Source organism: Gigantopelta aegis, chromosome 8, assembly GCF_016097555.1.
Source record: "Gigantopelta aegis isolate Gae_Host chromosome 8, Gae_host_genome, whole genome shotgun sequence".
Classification (NCBI taxonomy): Eukaryota; Metazoa; Mollusca; class Gastropoda; order Neomphalida; family Peltospiridae; genus Gigantopelta; species Gigantopelta aegis.
Window position 1 is genome coordinate 17,440,893 of NC_054706.1, and position 18,006 is coordinate 17,458,898.

Below are 18,006 nucleotides of genomic sequence, written 5' to 3' on the forward strand. Positions count from 1 at the left end.
CTGTACATGTATATACATGCATTACACATATATATTGAACAACAATCCCTGTGACACCCTCTGAATCCACCAAATGGAAGGAATGGAAGGAATGTTTTATTTAACGGCGCATTCAACACATTTTATTTACGGTTATATGGTGTCAGACATATGGTTAAGGACCACACAGATATTGAGAGAGAATACCCACTGTCGCCACTTCATGGGCTACTCTTTTCGATTAGCAGCAAGGGGTCTTTTATATGCATCATCCCACAGACAGGGTAGTACATACCATAGCCTTTGATATACCAGTCATGGTGCACTGGCTGGAACGAGAAATAGCCCAATGGGCCCACCGACGGGGATCGATCCCACACCCATCGAGCATGAGCGCTTTACCACTGGGCTACGTCCCGCCCCCAAATCCACCAAAATGAGACCCATATCCAGATGGCTAAAAGAGGCACAGATAGGGAGGAGCTGACCGTGCATAAGTCCTTCCAAATACCAATTATCAACATTCATCAATACTGGCAAAATCTGGGCTTGCCTTAGACTGAATGAGAGACGAACAGAGCAAGATCAAGATGTCCTCGGTGGCCCTCACAACACTTTGTAAATATCACAAACATTTAGTTGGAAAACTAATTCAAGCTCAGAATCAATGGTGTTTTCATTGCAAATCTTTTGCTCATCAAGTTAAAATGAATGTCTTAAGAAGTAATACACAAAATCCTCCTATTAAATTGTAAACATGATGATGAAATCAACATGTCCACTTTTTTTTTTTAATTAATTGCTTGTAACCGAAATGCAATGAGAATACTAGTGCATTTGGTTTCAGGCACAATACCACCATTTGTTATGTGTTTACTTGTTATGTCCTTACTAAGTTTCATGTACTTGTTTTAACAGCTGAATATAGTCTAGTTCTTCATTAGGTTTTTTTTTTTTAATTTAAATACTGAAATATCTTTTAAATTTTTTTTGTTGATAATTACAATTTTCAGGATTTAAATAACCCATTGGTTTGAATATATATATATATATTTGTGATTTTTTAATATTTAGATATCAACTATGCAAGTGGTATGCTACCACTTATGTGAAGGCGTGCTCTGGTATAAAGGTAGACAACTCAAAACTTTCTATGGTCAATCTACACTAACATGTATGTTGATTTTTGTTTGCATGGACATTACAGTGCTAATATACTTCCTAAAACCAGCAGTCACATAGCCGTTTTGACACTGTCTTATTTTTCACAGAATATCATCCAATATAAAAAATGTATTGAAATGCATGCAAAATAAATGGTGGTATGCAACCTTCAATTTCCACAGACATTTGGTAATATTTTCTATACATTATTACTGCTTTATATATGAGATCACAATACATGCATTTTGATATCATTATCAACACTACAAAATTTGAACTAATCAGGCATCATGGTTATTTTTAAGTGGGAACAATATTTTAAAATCTAGGTAACTGGAAATCAGTTCATGTGGTAAAAATCTACATGTAGGTAAACAATTGTTTGGTTCCAATGTATGTTAAATTAATCAATAAACTGTCTCAAACTTGCACTGAAATTAAAATTATTATCTGAAGGTTTGCACAGTTCTTTTGCATAAAATACTGTATCTTGTTTTATTAATTATGTATTTATAGTTATGTATTAAATTAATATTATTAAATTATTTTTAATAAACATTCAAATAACACATGAACCCAAATGCTGAGTATACATGTATTTGAGAAGGGCTGTTTCTGGGTTAATAACATTGGGTTGGGTGGGGGTTGAGGTGGGGCTGAGGTACAGTATTTTTTTTATGCTTGGTGGTTCTGCCTCAACTGCTTTTTCTCATGCATCCTTGGTTTAAACCGGCCTCGGTGGCGTAGTGGTTAGGCCATCGGTCTACAGGCTGGTAGGTACTGGGATCGGATCCCAGTCGAGGTATGGGATTTTTAATCCAAATACCGACTCCAAACCCTGAGTGAGTGCTCTGCAAGGCTCAATGGGTAGGTGTAAACCACTTGTACCGACCAGTGATCCATAACTGGTTCAACAAAGGCCATGGTTTGTGCTATCCTGCCTGTGGGAAGTGCAAATAAAAGATCCCTTGCTGCCTGTCATAAAAGAGTAGCCTATGTGGTGACAGCGGGTTTCCTAAAAAAAAACAAATCTGTGTGGTCCTTAACCATATGTCTGACACCATATAACCGTAAATAAAATGTGTTGAGTGCCTCGTTAAATAAAACACTTCTTTCTTTCCTTGGTTTAATTAAAAATGCATTTTGTGAGTGGTGGGCATGGAACATTTTTTTTTTTTAAATTTGATTACAGATATTTCTAGTCAATTAAAAATTGATTATCAACTACTGTTTAATGTGGGTACATATACATACATGTAGGAACAAAAAAGAAGAAAAACAGTCATACAAAATGGCCATATCACACGGACAGAATTGTACATATATACATACGTGTACACGTATCAAGGAAGGAAATGTTTTATTTAATGACATGCTCAACACATTTTATATGCAATTATATAACATCAGACATATGGTTAAGGACCACACAGATATAGAGAGGGGAAACACGCTGTTGCCACTTCATTGGCTACTCTTTTCAATTAGCAGTGCTCAAGGGATCTTTTATATGCACCATCCCACAGACAGGATAGTGCATATCACGGCCTTTGTTACACCAGTTGTGGAGCACTGGCTGGAACAAGATCGATCCTAAATGACTGCACATCAACCAAGCACTTTACTACTGGGCTACGTCCCACCCCCTGTACATGTATGTATGTATCATGTTCTTTAATATGCAAGTCGTGGAGCACTGGAGCAAGTTTTTTTTGTTTAACAACACCACTAGAACACATTGCCCCTGCTGTAACCTCACTGTGGTGCAGGGGTGTAACATTTTCTTTGAGAATGGCCAATACAGCACAAAATTTAAGTTTTGAGTAAAATTCAGTATCCGTAAAATTCTGTGATATTTGTGTTTTTGCACAGTTCTTTACACTGTTGTTTACACTGTTTTTGTTTAAACCTTGAATTTTTATACTGATGTTGATCATCACTTTATTTATTTGCATTACCATAGTTTGACACCCAATAGCCGATGTGTTTTTTGTGCTGGGGTGTTGTTAAACATTCATTCATTCATTAGAGCACATTGATTTATTAATCATCGGCTATTGATGTAAAACAATTTCGTCTTAGAGAGGAAACCGGCTATATTTTTCCATTAGCAGCCTAGATTGCATCAAAGTCAAGACGATAAACATTATGCCCAAAATAATCATGACCAAATTAAGTACACACATGCTGACCTCAAAATATTTTACCTCAAAACCACTAAAATGTTAAGTTTAATTAGATTTTAAAATAACTTGAAATGCATTTCTGAATATTGTTAACTCTAAAGCAGCTGTTAATGACAGTACTGAACTATAAAATGATCTTCCTGCATTCAAAAAAGACAAAAGTCCCCGTTGTGCCCAAATTAGTGAGATCTAAAGCACTGATTATGAGCAAGGGATCTTTTATATGCACTATTCCAAACAGAATAGCACATATCTTTAAGTTTAATATGCCAGTTGTAGTGCACGGACTGAAACAAGAAATAGGACAATGGGCCCACTAACGGGGATTGATCCTAGATTGACCGCACCGCAAGCGGGCACTTTACCACTGGGCTACGTCCCACACCTGGTTATAAATAACTCAAAATAATATTTAAGTTTTACAATAAGTGGCTACAATAAATAAAACCAAAAAAGAAAATATGTTCTACTTGACATTGTTAAATAAATTGTTCAAATTTAGAAGCATATTTAGGTGAATATTGCTATGTACAGTTATAATATACACAAGAAAGCTTAATGTAAAATTTCATGTAAATTACTAGTAAAAAACTGAGAAAATGGCTGAGGTTGTTGACTGGAATGAGTGCAGAGAAAAGCAAAATCTTTCAGTACTGTACCAATTTGGCAAAAGCGGCAAATACATGTAGGTTGTTCAAGCATGATTCTATGCAAAATGCACACAAATGAAATATGCAGCTGTAATAAACCTACCATGAGTGGGTATGTTGAATTTACATACATGTATAGGCCTATAGGTGTATAACTATTACTTGGACAATTTCTGTTGGAAATTTCTGTGGTTTCCTCCACAAATATGGAGTGTAAACTGTCACAAATCAATGGATTATGATTATAATAATACATAGAGGTGTATATTACAGACAGTTACAGAATAATTTTAATGGTGCAATGTGCAGAAAAAATTATAATTTTACATAAATTAATTTCATAATTTCAATAACACATTCTTTTTTTCCCCTACCAAGTTAATCAGTGATTATAATACAAAAATGGACAAATCTGGTGCAAAAATTGTAAATATCTGGTATAAAATGACTTGCCAACAACATTACAACCACCCAAAACGAGCCCCATTTAACCCTGTGGGGGCCTCTACCAGCGATCGTCAATGTGATCAGTGTCTCTCACCTTCTGATAAACCATGGGTTTTTGTTTGTGGTTTTGGTCCATGTCCATGGTTTCTGAACTGATGGTCATTCTTGTCTGATGCAATATGAAGCATTACTGAAGACTTCTTTTAACAAAAAAGGCAACTTTATCCTGTTTATATCCGTTCCGTCCTGACATTGCGGAAGCCTCTGGCTGTATGCTTGTGCCGCTTACAGCATTGACGTAAATACGATTGTCTGGACAACTAATTTATACTTCACTCTGTGATGTAAAGGTCGCCTGCTGTTCACCATTATGGGAATCCCGATGACGCAAGCAGATACACACTCGTTTGCCAGTAATTAATATTTTTTTTCACTTATTAACCCATCACTTCATTATTATTTCCTGTTCACATCACAGGTGTATAAATCACAGGAGAAAATAGGCTAGTAATAGTTTTCTTGTTCTTGTTTTATTTATTTAAAACATTTTTTTTTAAATCCTGTTACATTTTAATTCAAATTTGTTTTAACAATACCACTAGAGCACACTGATTTAGTAATCGTCGGCAATTGGATGTCATACATTTGGTAATTTTGAAATATTATAGTCTTAGAGAGGAAACCCGCTATATTTTCCCATTGCTTGCAAGGGATGTTTTATATGATAAGATCTGAGGCCCATTTCTACATAACATGTAGAGAGAAAGACACACACACACACACACACACACACACACATACACACACAATCTGCACAGTGTATATATTTTGCATTGTATGTATATATATTATACATACATACATACATACATACATACATACATACATACATACATACATACATACATACATACATACAAAGGTCTTCTTAATACACAATTACCTTAACATAGGTCATGCTGTTCTGTCTTCACAAAAATGTATATTCTTAGGAGGGTGGGGGTATAGCAAACAACGTTAAAAAAAAGTAGTAGGTTATATAGAGTTTGTTGTTAGAATCCATATGAAAATAAAATATTGTTTGAATATATATATAATGTGATTGGGTGAGGGTATGGCACAATGCTTCCCACCCCTACCTCCACCCTCCAACTCCCTCTGGTTACGTGGTGCTCGTACCATCGTTTTTGTGTTCACCTTCATCTCATGTTAGGCGCAGAAATCAGTCAAGCGAGCGTTCGCAATTATCCGCCTGGCACATTTTACGACATTTTATGTCTAATTGTCGCTGATTAACAATATGCAAAAGTGTCGTAAAAACGGACTTTTATGTGCCTTGCTTTCTGACCCAGTCAAATTAGTAGTCCGCTTGGCAAATCTGAAAGAAAACTACAAATGAATTAGGACAAAAGAAATGAATGGCCAACAATTATACACTGCCGTGTTATAAAAATGTCTTCGTAAAAACAAGATTGCAAACTGTAGGAACTATTATAATGCCTGTACTTGATTATGTTTAAGGGCATTTATCTGACTCTCGGGTAATTAAGTACCCCCATTATCCCCATACAAGTGTGCAACAGAAATTAGAGCGCCGGTTTTATGACTGAACATTTGCATATCGATTCCGAATGAGAAACAAATCTCTTTGATTTTCTTTTTCATTTTCAGGCGCGGATCCAAAAGAATGGTGTTGGGTGTGTGCACCGCGTCGAAATTCGAAATGCCCCGAGAAATCCATTGCAAAGATACAATTAATTTATTTGTATTTAGTGGGGGACATATAGTTTTAACGGCATGGTATTTGGACTTTGGAGGGAGAATAGTATATAATGCATGTTAGTTAACTTTTGAATATTTTAAGTGCCCTTTTCAAAAGTTGCACCTCTCCCTCAATACTATAGGTACCCTTTTTAAACGCTGCATCCCTCGTGGACAAATCATGCATACGCCCCTGTTTTTTTTAATGTTCATGGGTCATATTTAACCTAAATAAATATAGTGGGGGGGGGGGGGGGGGAAAGGGGCAAGTAAAAAACAAGAAAGAAAGAAACGAAACAAACAAACAAGAAAGAAAGAAAGAAAGAAAGAAACAAACAAACAAACAAACAAACAAACAAACAAGAAAGAAACAAACAAACAAAAGAACCGGGTTATAGTAATATGGTGATAGGGTGATTGTCTTCAGCTAGACTTCTTTTTCTGCTATCCCACCCATGTCAGATGGGTAGTCCAGTATACCGCCGTCTGCCTTTGCGACGTCGCCGTTCCCCACAGCTTCTCCCTCAGGTCCACTGCACTGGGCCACGTTTGCTGTCGCAGGATGTCGAAGGTGGGACAGGATTTGAGAATACGGGCTGGCGTCTGTGGACCAGTGCCACACGGGCACTCGTCCGTGTGAGAGATTTTTTGCCTGAAGAGATGCGAGAGGAGCTGACAATGTCCTGTTCTGAGTCTGAAGATGGTGACCTGTTGTGCCCTGTCCAGCTGGTAGATGCCATTCCTTTTAGGCCCTGTCTGCAGACGCTGCCTCCACAAGGTCTTGAAGTGGGTTTTTTTTAGAAGGGGTTTTTTTTAGAAGGGGGGACAACTGCGCTTGCCTCCATCCCTTCTTGGGGGCAGACCCTAGCGCAGTCGGTAGAGGGCTTGCTTATGTGCTTTGATCGCAGGATCGAACCTCCTCGGTGGATCATTTATCTGGTTGTTTTCCTTTTACGTCCCAATCAGTACTCCGCAGCTGATATATCGACGGTAGTGGTATGTACTGTCCTGTCTGGGGGAAAATGCATATAAAAGATCCCTTGCTGCTAATGGAAAAATGTAGCGGGTTTCCTCTGAAGATTACGACTCAAAATTACCAAATGTTTGACATCCAGTTACCGATGATTAATAAATCAATGTGCTCTAGTGGTGTCATTAAACAAATCAAACTTAAACGTTAACGTTTAACCATTCCTTCCACAATGTATGATCCTAAACTGGAGTCCTTGAGACAGTCCAGACTGCTGGACTGTGTCCCCAGGACAGCGTGCTTGAACCTTAATTGGCTATAGGCACGTCAAATATTTATAATTAAGTATGTAAGTAAGTAGTAAGTAAGTAAGTAAGTAAGTAAGTAAGTAAGTAACTGGAGTTCGGAGTAGGTTCTGATGCATTCTGCTATGGGTAGGGGTGAGACGTAGCCCAGTAGTATAGCGCTCGCTTCATGCGCGGTCGGTTTAGGATCGATCCCCGTCAGTGGGTCCAGTGGGCTATTTCTCGCTCCAGCCAGTGCACCACGACTGGTACATCAAAGACCGTGGAATGTGCTATTCTGTCTATGGGATGGTGTATATAAAATATCCCTTGCTGTTAATCGAAAAGAGTAGCCCACGAAGTGGCGACAGCGGGTTTCCTCTCTCAATATCTGTGTGGTTCTTAACCATATGTCCGACGCCATATAACCGTCAATAAAATGTGTTGAGTGTGTCGTTAAATAAAAACATTTCCTTTCTGCTATGGGTAGTTTAGTATAATTGTATTTCATTTATATTCAAACGAGAGACTCCCGCAGAAGAGCATCATCGCGCTAAACGTTTTGCGAGTCGTTAATCCAATCCTACCATCCTAGAAAATAATTCCTGGCACAAAATGTCTGTCGATGTTTGAAGACAGTAATTAACAAACTATTTTGGGCGGACCATTTAATTATTTATATCAGACGATGAGCGAGTATAATTCATTAATCATTCGCGAAAAAAAACCCAGCCAAAAAACAAAACAAAAACACAAACAAAAATCAACAGCAACAAACAAACAAAAACAAACAAACAAACAAAACAAAAATAAAACAATAAAAAAAACCCACTTACTTTTTAACATAAAACCTCCCGCTAAAGCTGAGGTCCACTTTTTTTTCTTTTTTTAATATTTCACAAATACTTGATTGTAACTTTAACAACTCCGCAATAACACAATATTTGCTTGTTATCGTCGTTTAGCACTCCCCTTACCAAAGCTGAAATGTACGTGATAAAAAAATTCTAACTAATCTGACAAAATAAAAAAAACCCCAAAGGAACCTACATGTACAGCAAACATGTTTAATTGTACTTTCTAATATATTGATGGCTTCGTAGCATTCGATAATTACACGACAATGACACCAGTTCACCTTCCATTGTTTTACGAACCAAAGAAATGAGAGGTTAACAATAGAAAGTTATCCTGTTAGGTTATAGGTTTTAACGTGCACATTCAGAACAAGCTATTGTAGGATACGCCTGTCATGGGCGCAGCTGTAGACTTTTGTCGGCTCCTCCGCCCAAGACGGGGGAAAGGTTTGGGGTGGGGTGGGGGGGGGGGGGGAGTGGGTCGCCCGTGCTGGCATGTGCTATTTAGAAAATGCTGCGTAATTTTTTTAAAGTAATTTTGACGCATAATTTAGAATGATTCATCAAAATTGAAAATGAGCTAATTGATTGATTTGACTTAGTTGATGGAAAAGTAGCTCCTGTCGAAAACTCCTTATCTTTATATAGAGATTCAAATCGACACTGGCTTCCATATATATTAAGCAATATTATTCTATCATTTTGGCATAGAAGTTGCTTTATCATGCATGATATTTCCAAGTATTTAAAGATGTTTAAAGATCAACATGTACATGCCACTTTAATGATTTGACACATCAGTGACACAAATGAAATGACATGCAATACCTTTTGCTGAAAACGTTTGAGGACTGCATCTGCACTCATAGCAGGGACTGCATGTGTTGGCGGTGATTCTTGATTAAAATACTATTTTTAAGAACGTAATGTGTTTCGTTTATGACAAATATGTTCATTATTAAAGGAACTGATCACAGTTCTGAGGTACACGCACCTTTTCTCTTACTAAGGTTATATATAATAAGCAATTGCCAAAAACATTTAAAATATACCTCGGGTTAATACCCCCAACTCCTGTTGTGTGAAAGAATTTCATCATTTTGAAAAAAAAAAAAAAAAATGGCCTTAATAACAAAAATACAATCTGTAAAATAATCGAAAATCGTTGTTTTAAAATATATTTTTTAAAGTGCCAGATACCAGGAAAACGCGTTTTAGGCTTTCAGAGATTTTAAACTTTCCATGGGAACATGCCCCTAGAACCCCATACAAAGCTCGGGCGCTTCGCGCCTTCAAGTAACTTCATATCCAAAAGGCTCCAGCAGATACCTAGTCGAACCCTCCCACTCAAAATGCTGGCTACGGGCCTGATGAATGGGTCATTCTGTGTTAAACATGAGAGCATTGAATGAATAAATAAATGATTCACAGCCACTGCAATAAAATAAATTAAAATAAAAACACTGGGTAAAGAGACCTGGGGGGGGGGGGGAGACAAGAAGTGAAATGTCACATGTAAATGTTGAAACTAACATAACCAGACCCGTAGGAACCGGGAGTCGAGGGCGGAGGTGTGTGTGTGCGCTGTGTGTGTGTGTGTGTGTGTGTATGTGTGTGTGTGTGTGTGTGTGTGTGTGTGTGTGTGTGTGTGGGGGGGGATCGGTGGGTACCCCTTAAATGAGAACGAAAATGTACAGGTTAATTTCTGTTTGCCTTATTCATTATAGCCGAAAGATAACAAATCTGGCTTGTGCCTCCCCCTAAAGATCATGTCACGTTCACTTGGGATTGTGCCCCCCCCCCCCCCCCACACACACACACAGCACTCATATCGTTGTCACGGTCCTGATCACGTAAATGACAAACGCATGTGTAGGAGGTGGGTTTCGGGGGTCGAAACCCAACCCTAATGGAATCAATTTTTAATTTAAAACAAAAACGTTTTTATAGCGGATCGTTACTTGAACCCGCCACAATTTAAAACCCTGCGCCTGTTGGCCTATTATGGCAAATTACTACATGTAGATAATATTGTGACTGTAACAACCAAGTGTGATCCATCTCTAATATTTGTATTTTATACAAAACTGGTTGAAAACTTTACTGAATACTGTATAGACATGAATTCTTTATTTTATTTGCAGTTAACTATATTAACGTCCGAGTAATATAACAAGAGTTACTTCCCCGTATAACTACTGCGAGAGAGAGAGAGAGAGAGAGAGAGAGAGAGAGAGAGAGAGAGAGAGAGAGAGAGAGAGAGAGAGAGAGAGAGAGAGAGAGAGAGAGAGAGAAGAGAGAGGACGGAGGGAGAGAGAAAAAAGAAGGAGAGAGAAAAAAGAGGAGAGAAAAAAGAGGGAGAGAGAGAGGAAGAAGAGGGAGAGAGACAGAATGAATGGATGGATGGATGGATGGATGAATGACACCCCAGCTCAAAAATAGAGATCGACAAATGGGTGACAAACAAAGGTAAGTACACTGTGTATTACAAAATAATTATTTATATTAAAAATCAAACGTGTATAATGGTGTAAAACACAGTGTAAAGAGCTATGGGAAACGTACAATAGAATACAATACAAATATCAAGGGAATATACTTTTAAAATTTGTATAGAAATCAAAATGTTTTAGAACTTCAAAATCAATTCTGTGTGGAATTTAAATGATTCCAAAACATTTCTGTTGCCAAATATATTGTTTCTCGTCGGCTTCAGGGCCCATATGCATGACGACCGTATAAATATAAACGCGTTTAACTCTCTAAACGCGTATAGTTATTTGCGTGTAACTTTACCTACATTTTAGTATGCACAAGTCATGACTATGGTCGCCGCTAGCTAACCGCGTATAAAATTGGAAAATTGGAAATGTCGGAGTTCGATGATTATGTCGATGTCATCTGTAAGGGTTTTATGTGTTGCCTCTCGATTAAAAAAAAGGTGAAATAATTGGTGGCCTTCTAAATTATATCAAATATTTATTCAGAACCATGTGTAACTCGGGGTGGGGTGGAACGGGGTGGGGTGGGGTGATGCGATGGTTTGGCCATTTTAAGGGGGTACTCTACACAGCTAAACAGGTTAGGTATTATATGATTTTACATATTATAATCATGCTATTCATAGTCAGTACGTACCTTTTCCACCATTAAGTAGTTACATTGTACCCACTCATACCGCTCACTCCATATTAAACAGTTTAGTCTAACCCCACATTTTTACAAATGTTTGGGTAAAATTAATGATGTATAAACGTGTATTGTTTTTTTAATTAAATAATAGCTTACATAAGTTTAAAATTAATTCATTACTAGGCCTATATTGTAACAAAATGTAGGGCTTTCTATTTATACAAATGTACAAACAATACCTTACGATACATAGCTTTTTCTTTCATTGTCTCAATACTCTCGGAACACTCATGCGGTATTCATGCACGTGCAATGAGGGATGGGCTTAAATGTAACTGTCGTCCCTTACTAGTAGTACCATTCAGTGCTTGTATGCTGTTCAATAATGGAAAATCAAGCCAAGAGACATAGGAAAGCGAATTTTACAGATACTGAAATAAGAGTGCTATTAGAAGAAATAAGTGTTGATCATAAAACATTGTTTATGGCCAACAACCAAACTGTCACAAACAGGTTAAAGGGGGATATTTGGAAAAGAATAACTGCAAAAATCAGTGCATGCGGCGTGGCAGAACGTACACCACAAGAGGCGAAAGAAAAATGGAGATCGTTGAAAGGGGCCGTCCTAAACAAGCAGAAAAGACAGACGAAAACGGGAGGTGGACCACCAGATAAACCAGTGCCATACGAGGACATCATCGTGACCATAATTGGAGAAAATTCAAACCTCTACACTGGAATAGAGAATCCTAGTGTAATTTACATTATTTTCTTGTATTGTGCAAGAAAAACAAAAAAACAACTATTTTCTAACACATTTAAAAAGTAAAACCAAACTCACATTAATATTTTATTTTTAACAAAACACCATTTCATTTTATAATTTCTTTTAAATTTTATGGCAATGAATTTTATTCAATCAATACGTAATAATGATTATTACAAAAATAAATAATATTAGGTATAATTTATTTCTTTTCAGTGCAAGGAACAGACACTTATGAAAACCCACAAACACAAGCAGTCGAGTGCAAGAATAACACTGAAAATACGTGTGTGGTTTCCTCGGAACCCACGCCAGATTGCTCAAAGGAATACCCTGAGGATTTGACATCCGTCCAAACTATCTCTGGTCCAACACCTTCATCTCTCACTTTAACATCGCTTTTAAATATAGACACAACACTATGTCAGGACGATGATAATATAGCAGTTGCTATTGTAAATGAAAGTAAAACATTTGAAGCAAAACAATCAGCTTCACCAACACTTGACAAAATATTAATAACGAAATCAAAGGCCCAAAATAGAAAAATAAAAAGAAAGTCCTTGGTGGAGAAAGGGCTAGATGATCATGAGAATGATCTCTTTGAAGAATATCTCAAAAGTGAGATAGAAAAAAACAAGGCCATGACCATTTTTTTCAATAACAAAAACAAAAAGATTTTGTTAGAAATTAAAAAACTTAAAAAAATTGGAAAGGAAGACGAGTTACATAATTAAATTTTGTAATGAAAACTGCAATAAATTCATTTAATAATAGGGATATTTGTATGAATACCCTGAATGAACTAGTTTTGTAGTTCCTTATTACACCTACATTATTAATGAACAACATGCTATGAACAAGTATGGTTTTTACGTTTTACTTAGGCAAAGTTATTGTTTACGTTTATTTTGTAATTGTAATACGTAATAAAGAAAGCAAATATTTATGTTGTTTCGTGGTCACTTTATTAAGCACAAGGAAGCAAAGTAATATTCAATTAATAATGTAATGTTTATTTAACACGATGGACTTTCAGTGAAAATAATTGTTGATTAATCTCTCTCTGGCAGTTTTTCCAGCAGCAAGCCTGGCACGTTCTATTATTGGGTTGTTTACAGGTAGGACTTCCTCCATGTGGGCATCTGAAGCTTGTTCATAGTCAGGTTCATCGTCACTGTCACTGTCTGTGTCTGGGACATCTAAGTTGAGCCTTCTGGCACGGTTACTTAGCATAACACATACTGCAATAACTTTACATGCCTTGGCAGGAGTCAAACGAAGTCTGCGAAGACAGTGCCATCTCCTCTTCAAAACTCCTATGGCCCGTTCGATAGCTGTACGTGTTGAACTATGACTGAAGTTGTAGTTTCTCTCTTGACGTGTAGTGGGATTAGAAATCGGAGTTAACAACCAGTCACGCAACATATAGCCACTGTTTTCTAAGATGATTCCTCTCATAGGCTGCCTTTTGTTCTCAAAATCTTCGAATAAAGATGACTCTCGTAGTATTCTTGAATCATGTACACTTCCAGGCCATTTCGCAATACAGTTGATGAATATGAGGTCTGCGTCACACATCAGCTTTAAAACAAATATTAACTGTTTATGCATTTGAAATAATTTACAAGTGCATACAAAAGATATTTCAATCATAAATCAACATAAACACTTTATAATCCAGCCAGCACATTACCATATACTTATCAATATATACCCACCCATGCACCTTACCGAAAGCTAATCCTTAAATACCTACCTACATACCTACCTACATACATACATACCTATATACACATGCACATACCTACCGACCTACACACATACCTACATACCTACATACCTATATACATACATACATATTCATGAAATATATATTTATAATACATAAATCATCTTACCTGAACATTGATGGAATGGTAGCCTTTCCTGTTAACAAATTCATGTTCATTCTGCGTAGGAGCTTGTATTTGTACTTGAGTCCCATCGATGCATCCAACCACATTTGGAAATCCACTCATGTCATAAAATTTAGTTTTTATGGCATCTTGTGTTTTTTCCATTGGGTAATCGAACATGGTTTGGTACCTGACGTAGCAAGACGTCGGTGACTCTTGTCACAGTTCGGCTTACGGTTGACTGGTCAACTCCTATAAGCTCCCCACAAACGTCTTGGAAACTGCCACTGGCAAAGTATCTAAGTGTAATTAGCACTTGCAGAAGAGGGGTCAATGAACCCATCCGTTTAGATAATAGAATATCGACGCTGATGTCATCTGTGATTGCTAGAATTTCCTGTCTTCTAAATCTAAACTTGGCAAATATGACATCATCGTCAAAAACATCAAACGGATGAGTTCGGTCCCTAAATATTCTGTTTCTCCCCAGTAATCGGCGTTCTCGATAACGCTGAAGAATGACAGCAGGCATGTTGTTTTCTGACTTATACGCGGTTAAGATACTTAAACGCACAAAAAATTGTGTGTAACTTTATTCGCGTTTAAGACCTCCGGTTAGTCCTAACCGTGCTTCATGCATAGGAAATTTCAGTTTTTATACGCTGGTTAGAAATTAAACGCGGTTAAAATAGTTATACGGTCGTCATGCATACGGCCCCAGATGAACACTGAGGAGGAGGATCCTTCTTTAAAATAAATGAATGTGTCAAATGCGTATGACCGATGCAGGCTTGACACAAAACCACCTAATCCTTCCTACACCGCCTGAAGGAGGTCTACCACTATCTCAGGACTTGCTTAACAGAATCAAGCTTGTTCGCAACCGCTTCGTTCCAGTCATCTTGTCAAGTCGAAAAGATATATTGGTTAATATTATATTTAAAATCACTGAAGGAACACCAACCCTGGCATGGGGCAAATTCAAAGCAGACTTGGCAGCAAAGTCTGCCTTTTCATTGACCTTAATGCCAACATGTCTAGGTACCCAACAAAATATAGTATCTTTATAAGCAATGGATAAAAAGACACACTTTCGAATCAACACCCCAACCAAAGGAGGCTCTAATTTGATATACTGTAAAGCTTGTAAATACGAAACTGGGTCTGTAAAACTAATATATTTGGATGCACATGAACCTAGTTTGGGTGCTAGACATTCAAAGCTTTCTCTGCGGTATGCCGTTGAACATTTGGTCTTCGCGTTAAACAGTTTTTATCTGTTTTGAGCATTAGTTTAACTGACATTTTGGAAACGATTTCATGTTTTGTTTTGCCACCTTTGTGTATGAAACCACCCGAAATTGTATTCGATATTGTGCATCTGAAGAAAGATGGCACAGATACAATAACATAATTATATTTATAAACAACATTTCATGGAAATCCAAAACGGGTACCGTGAATACAGCCCTGTTTACACAGACGGATCACGGGATGGGAATTCTATGGCTTCTGCTCCAATTTTTCTATCAGACAGAATAATTTCCTTGATATTGCCCGATTCAGCATCAGTATTTACCACTAAAATGTAGGCAATAATCAAAGCCCTGATACGCCCCAACTTAACCACCAGGACCCCATCGTCCAAGATTACAGGATGCACCTCATGGCAAACCAGGTGCCACAAAAGGAGAATTGTGTTGTGTTGGCCATTAAATTGTTCAAAGAGATTGTTACACCCGTACACCACGATAAGCTTACAGCATGCCCGCAGTGGAGGGAAAGAGAGAGACAGAGAGACAGAGAGACAGAAACAGCGAGAGAGAGAGAGAGAGAGAGAGAGAGAGAGAGAGAGAGAGAGAGAGAGAGAGAGAGAGAGAGAGAGAGAGAGAGAGAGAGAGAGAGACACACACACAGAGAGAGAAAGACACACAGAGAGACAGACAGAGACAGACAGAGAGAGAAACAGACAGAGAAACAGAGAGAGAAACAGACAGAGAAACAGAGACAGAGGAAAAAACGTTCTTTCTGTCTAATATTTGTAAAGAATAAAATATATTAAATAAATATATTAAGTAAGTTAAAAACTATCAGAGGCCCTATATATATTTGTTTTTAGTTTAATGTGTAAAGTACCAAATATAACTTTCCAGACTCCTCTAGCATATTATTCACTGGTTTGCCGCTCATAGCTTGAATACCACTTTAATTACACCAGCTACGCCCCTTTCTGTTAATTTTGAAACGCATTGTTAAAAATGTTTTAAAATCGTGTCACAATTTAGACACTGTACGAAATGAAATACACATGCTGGATAGCTATTTAATTAACAGTAATGCCCATTATGTGTTCGTTGTAACCTGAAGCCTCATTACTACTTGCAATTGTATGTTTTAATCATCCACGGTCTGACGCTAATTAATCCCATTTAATTAGTACCTAATAGCGGCACTGGAGCAAGGAGAAGGCAAAATCCCTATCAGGCTATTTTGTGTTGTCGTTTGTTTGTTTCGGGTTTTTAAAAATATTTTTCTATTTATTATTAGACCTATTTGCTTTGTTGTGGATGTATTTATTTGTTTTTTTGTTTGTTGTTTGTATGTTGTTTTAATTTATGTTTGATCTAGGAATTTTTAATTGTGGGTGGCATATCTCATTTTAATATTATGGATAAATGTCGATAACCAAAACTCCTCAGCCCAAACACAGCCCCAAATATTATTTGACCAAAAAAAAAAAAAATAATAATAATAATAATAAAAATAAAAATAAAAATAATACATTTAAATAATACTAATAATAATAATAATAATAATAATAATAATAACAACAATAAAAATAAATAGTGGGGCACAGGTCAGTTGGGCTGTGTAAATTCGTTGTACTATAGATTTAGTCACAAATGATTTACGAATTAACCGAAGAAACCAGAGATAAAGACAACAAAGCAAGTACGCATGCGTGCACACACATACACCAATCACACACACACACACACACACACACACACACACACAAACGTTATCTCTGTATGTTCTCTTTCTCTCTACTGAAGATTCTTTCTCTTTCTCTCTCTCTCTCTCTCTCTCTCTCTCTCTCTCTCTCTCTCTCTCTCTCTCTCTCTCTCTCTCTCTCTCTCTCTCTCTCTCTCTCTCGGGTAAAAGCGATGGCGACTTTTGAGTAAAATGAGCTGGTCTAAAATCTTTTCACCATGTATTTTTATCATTCTGCTCACAGTATTAGTTGTAGGTCATGTAAAAAAAAAAACGTTTAAAGTTAAAATGTGTTTTGTTTAATGGCACCATTAGGGTTTAAAGCACATCAATTGGTTTCTTTAGCATCGGCTATTGCATGTCAAACATTTGGTAATTATAATTTTGACATAGGCCTATAATCTTAGAAAGAAAATCCGCTAAATTTTTTCATTAGCAGCAAGGTATCTTTTATATGCACCATCCCACAGACAGGATAGTACATACCACGGCCTTTAATATACCAGTCGTAGTGAACTGACTGGAACGCTTTTAAGCACTGGGCTAGTAAAAAAAAAAAAAAAAAAAAAAAAAAAAAAAAAAAATTTATTTAACGACGCACTCAGCACATTTTATTTACGGTTATATGGCGTCAGACATATGGTTAAGGACCACACAGATGTTAAGAGGAAACCCGCTGTCGCCATTTCATGGGCTACTCTTTCCGATTAGCAGCAAGGGATCTTTTATTTGCACTTCCCACAGGCAGGATAGCACAAACCATGGCCTTTGTTGAACCAGTTATGGATCACTGGTCGGTGCAAGTGGTTTACACCTACCCATTGAGCCTTGCGGAACACTCACTCAAGGTCTGGAGTCGGTATCTGGATTAAAAATCCCATGCCTCGACTGGGATCCGAACCCAGTACCTACCAGCCT

At 37.2% G+C, this 18,006-nt stretch overlaps 2 protein-coding genes across 4 annotated transcripts in view; one reads left to right on the forward strand and one right to left on the reverse strand.

The window, feature by feature from the left end:
* The window catches only part of LOC121378372 (regulator of G-protein signaling 7-like), a 114,129-nt gene extending 109,428 nt beyond the window's left edge, over window positions 1-4,701 (reverse strand). For all 3 annotated transcript variants that reach the window (XM_041506513.1, XM_041506512.1, XM_041506511.1), the window contains exon 1: window positions 4,521-4,701. In XM_041506513.1, the coding sequence (XP_041362447.1) occupies window positions 4,521-4,589 (69 nt within the window). In that variant the 5' untranslated portion in view covers window positions 4,590-4,701. The remainder of the gene's footprint in view (window positions 1-4,520) is intronic.
* Window positions 4,702-11,815: 7,114 nt separating this feature from the next.
* On the forward strand, window positions 11,816-12,933 carry LOC121379516. The gene is made up of 3 exons (XM_041508161.1): window positions 11,816-12,182; window positions 12,413-12,837; window positions 12,874-12,933. Exons 1-3 carry the CDS (start codon window positions 11,816-11,818, stop codon window positions 12,931-12,933), a joined length of 852 nt encoding a protein of 283 aa, XP_041364095.1.
* Window positions 12,934-18,006: the final 5,073 nt, after the last annotated feature.

What these genes read in the sequence shown, in the direction of transcription:
- LOC121379516 (XM_041508161.1), top strand. Translation starts at nt 11,816, where the DNA reads ATGGAAAATCAAGCCAAGAGACATAGGAAAGCGAATTTTACAGATACT. An exon ending in CACTGGAATAGAGAATCCTA is followed by an intron (nt 12,183 to 12,412) that starts GTGTAATTTACA and finishes ATTTCTTTTCAG; the next exon opens with TGCAAGGAACAGACACTTAT. An exon ending in GTGAGATAGAAAAAAACAAG is followed by an intron (nt 12,838 to 12,873) that starts GCCATGACCATT and finishes AAAAACAAAAAG; the next exon opens with ATTTTGTTAGAAATTAAAAA.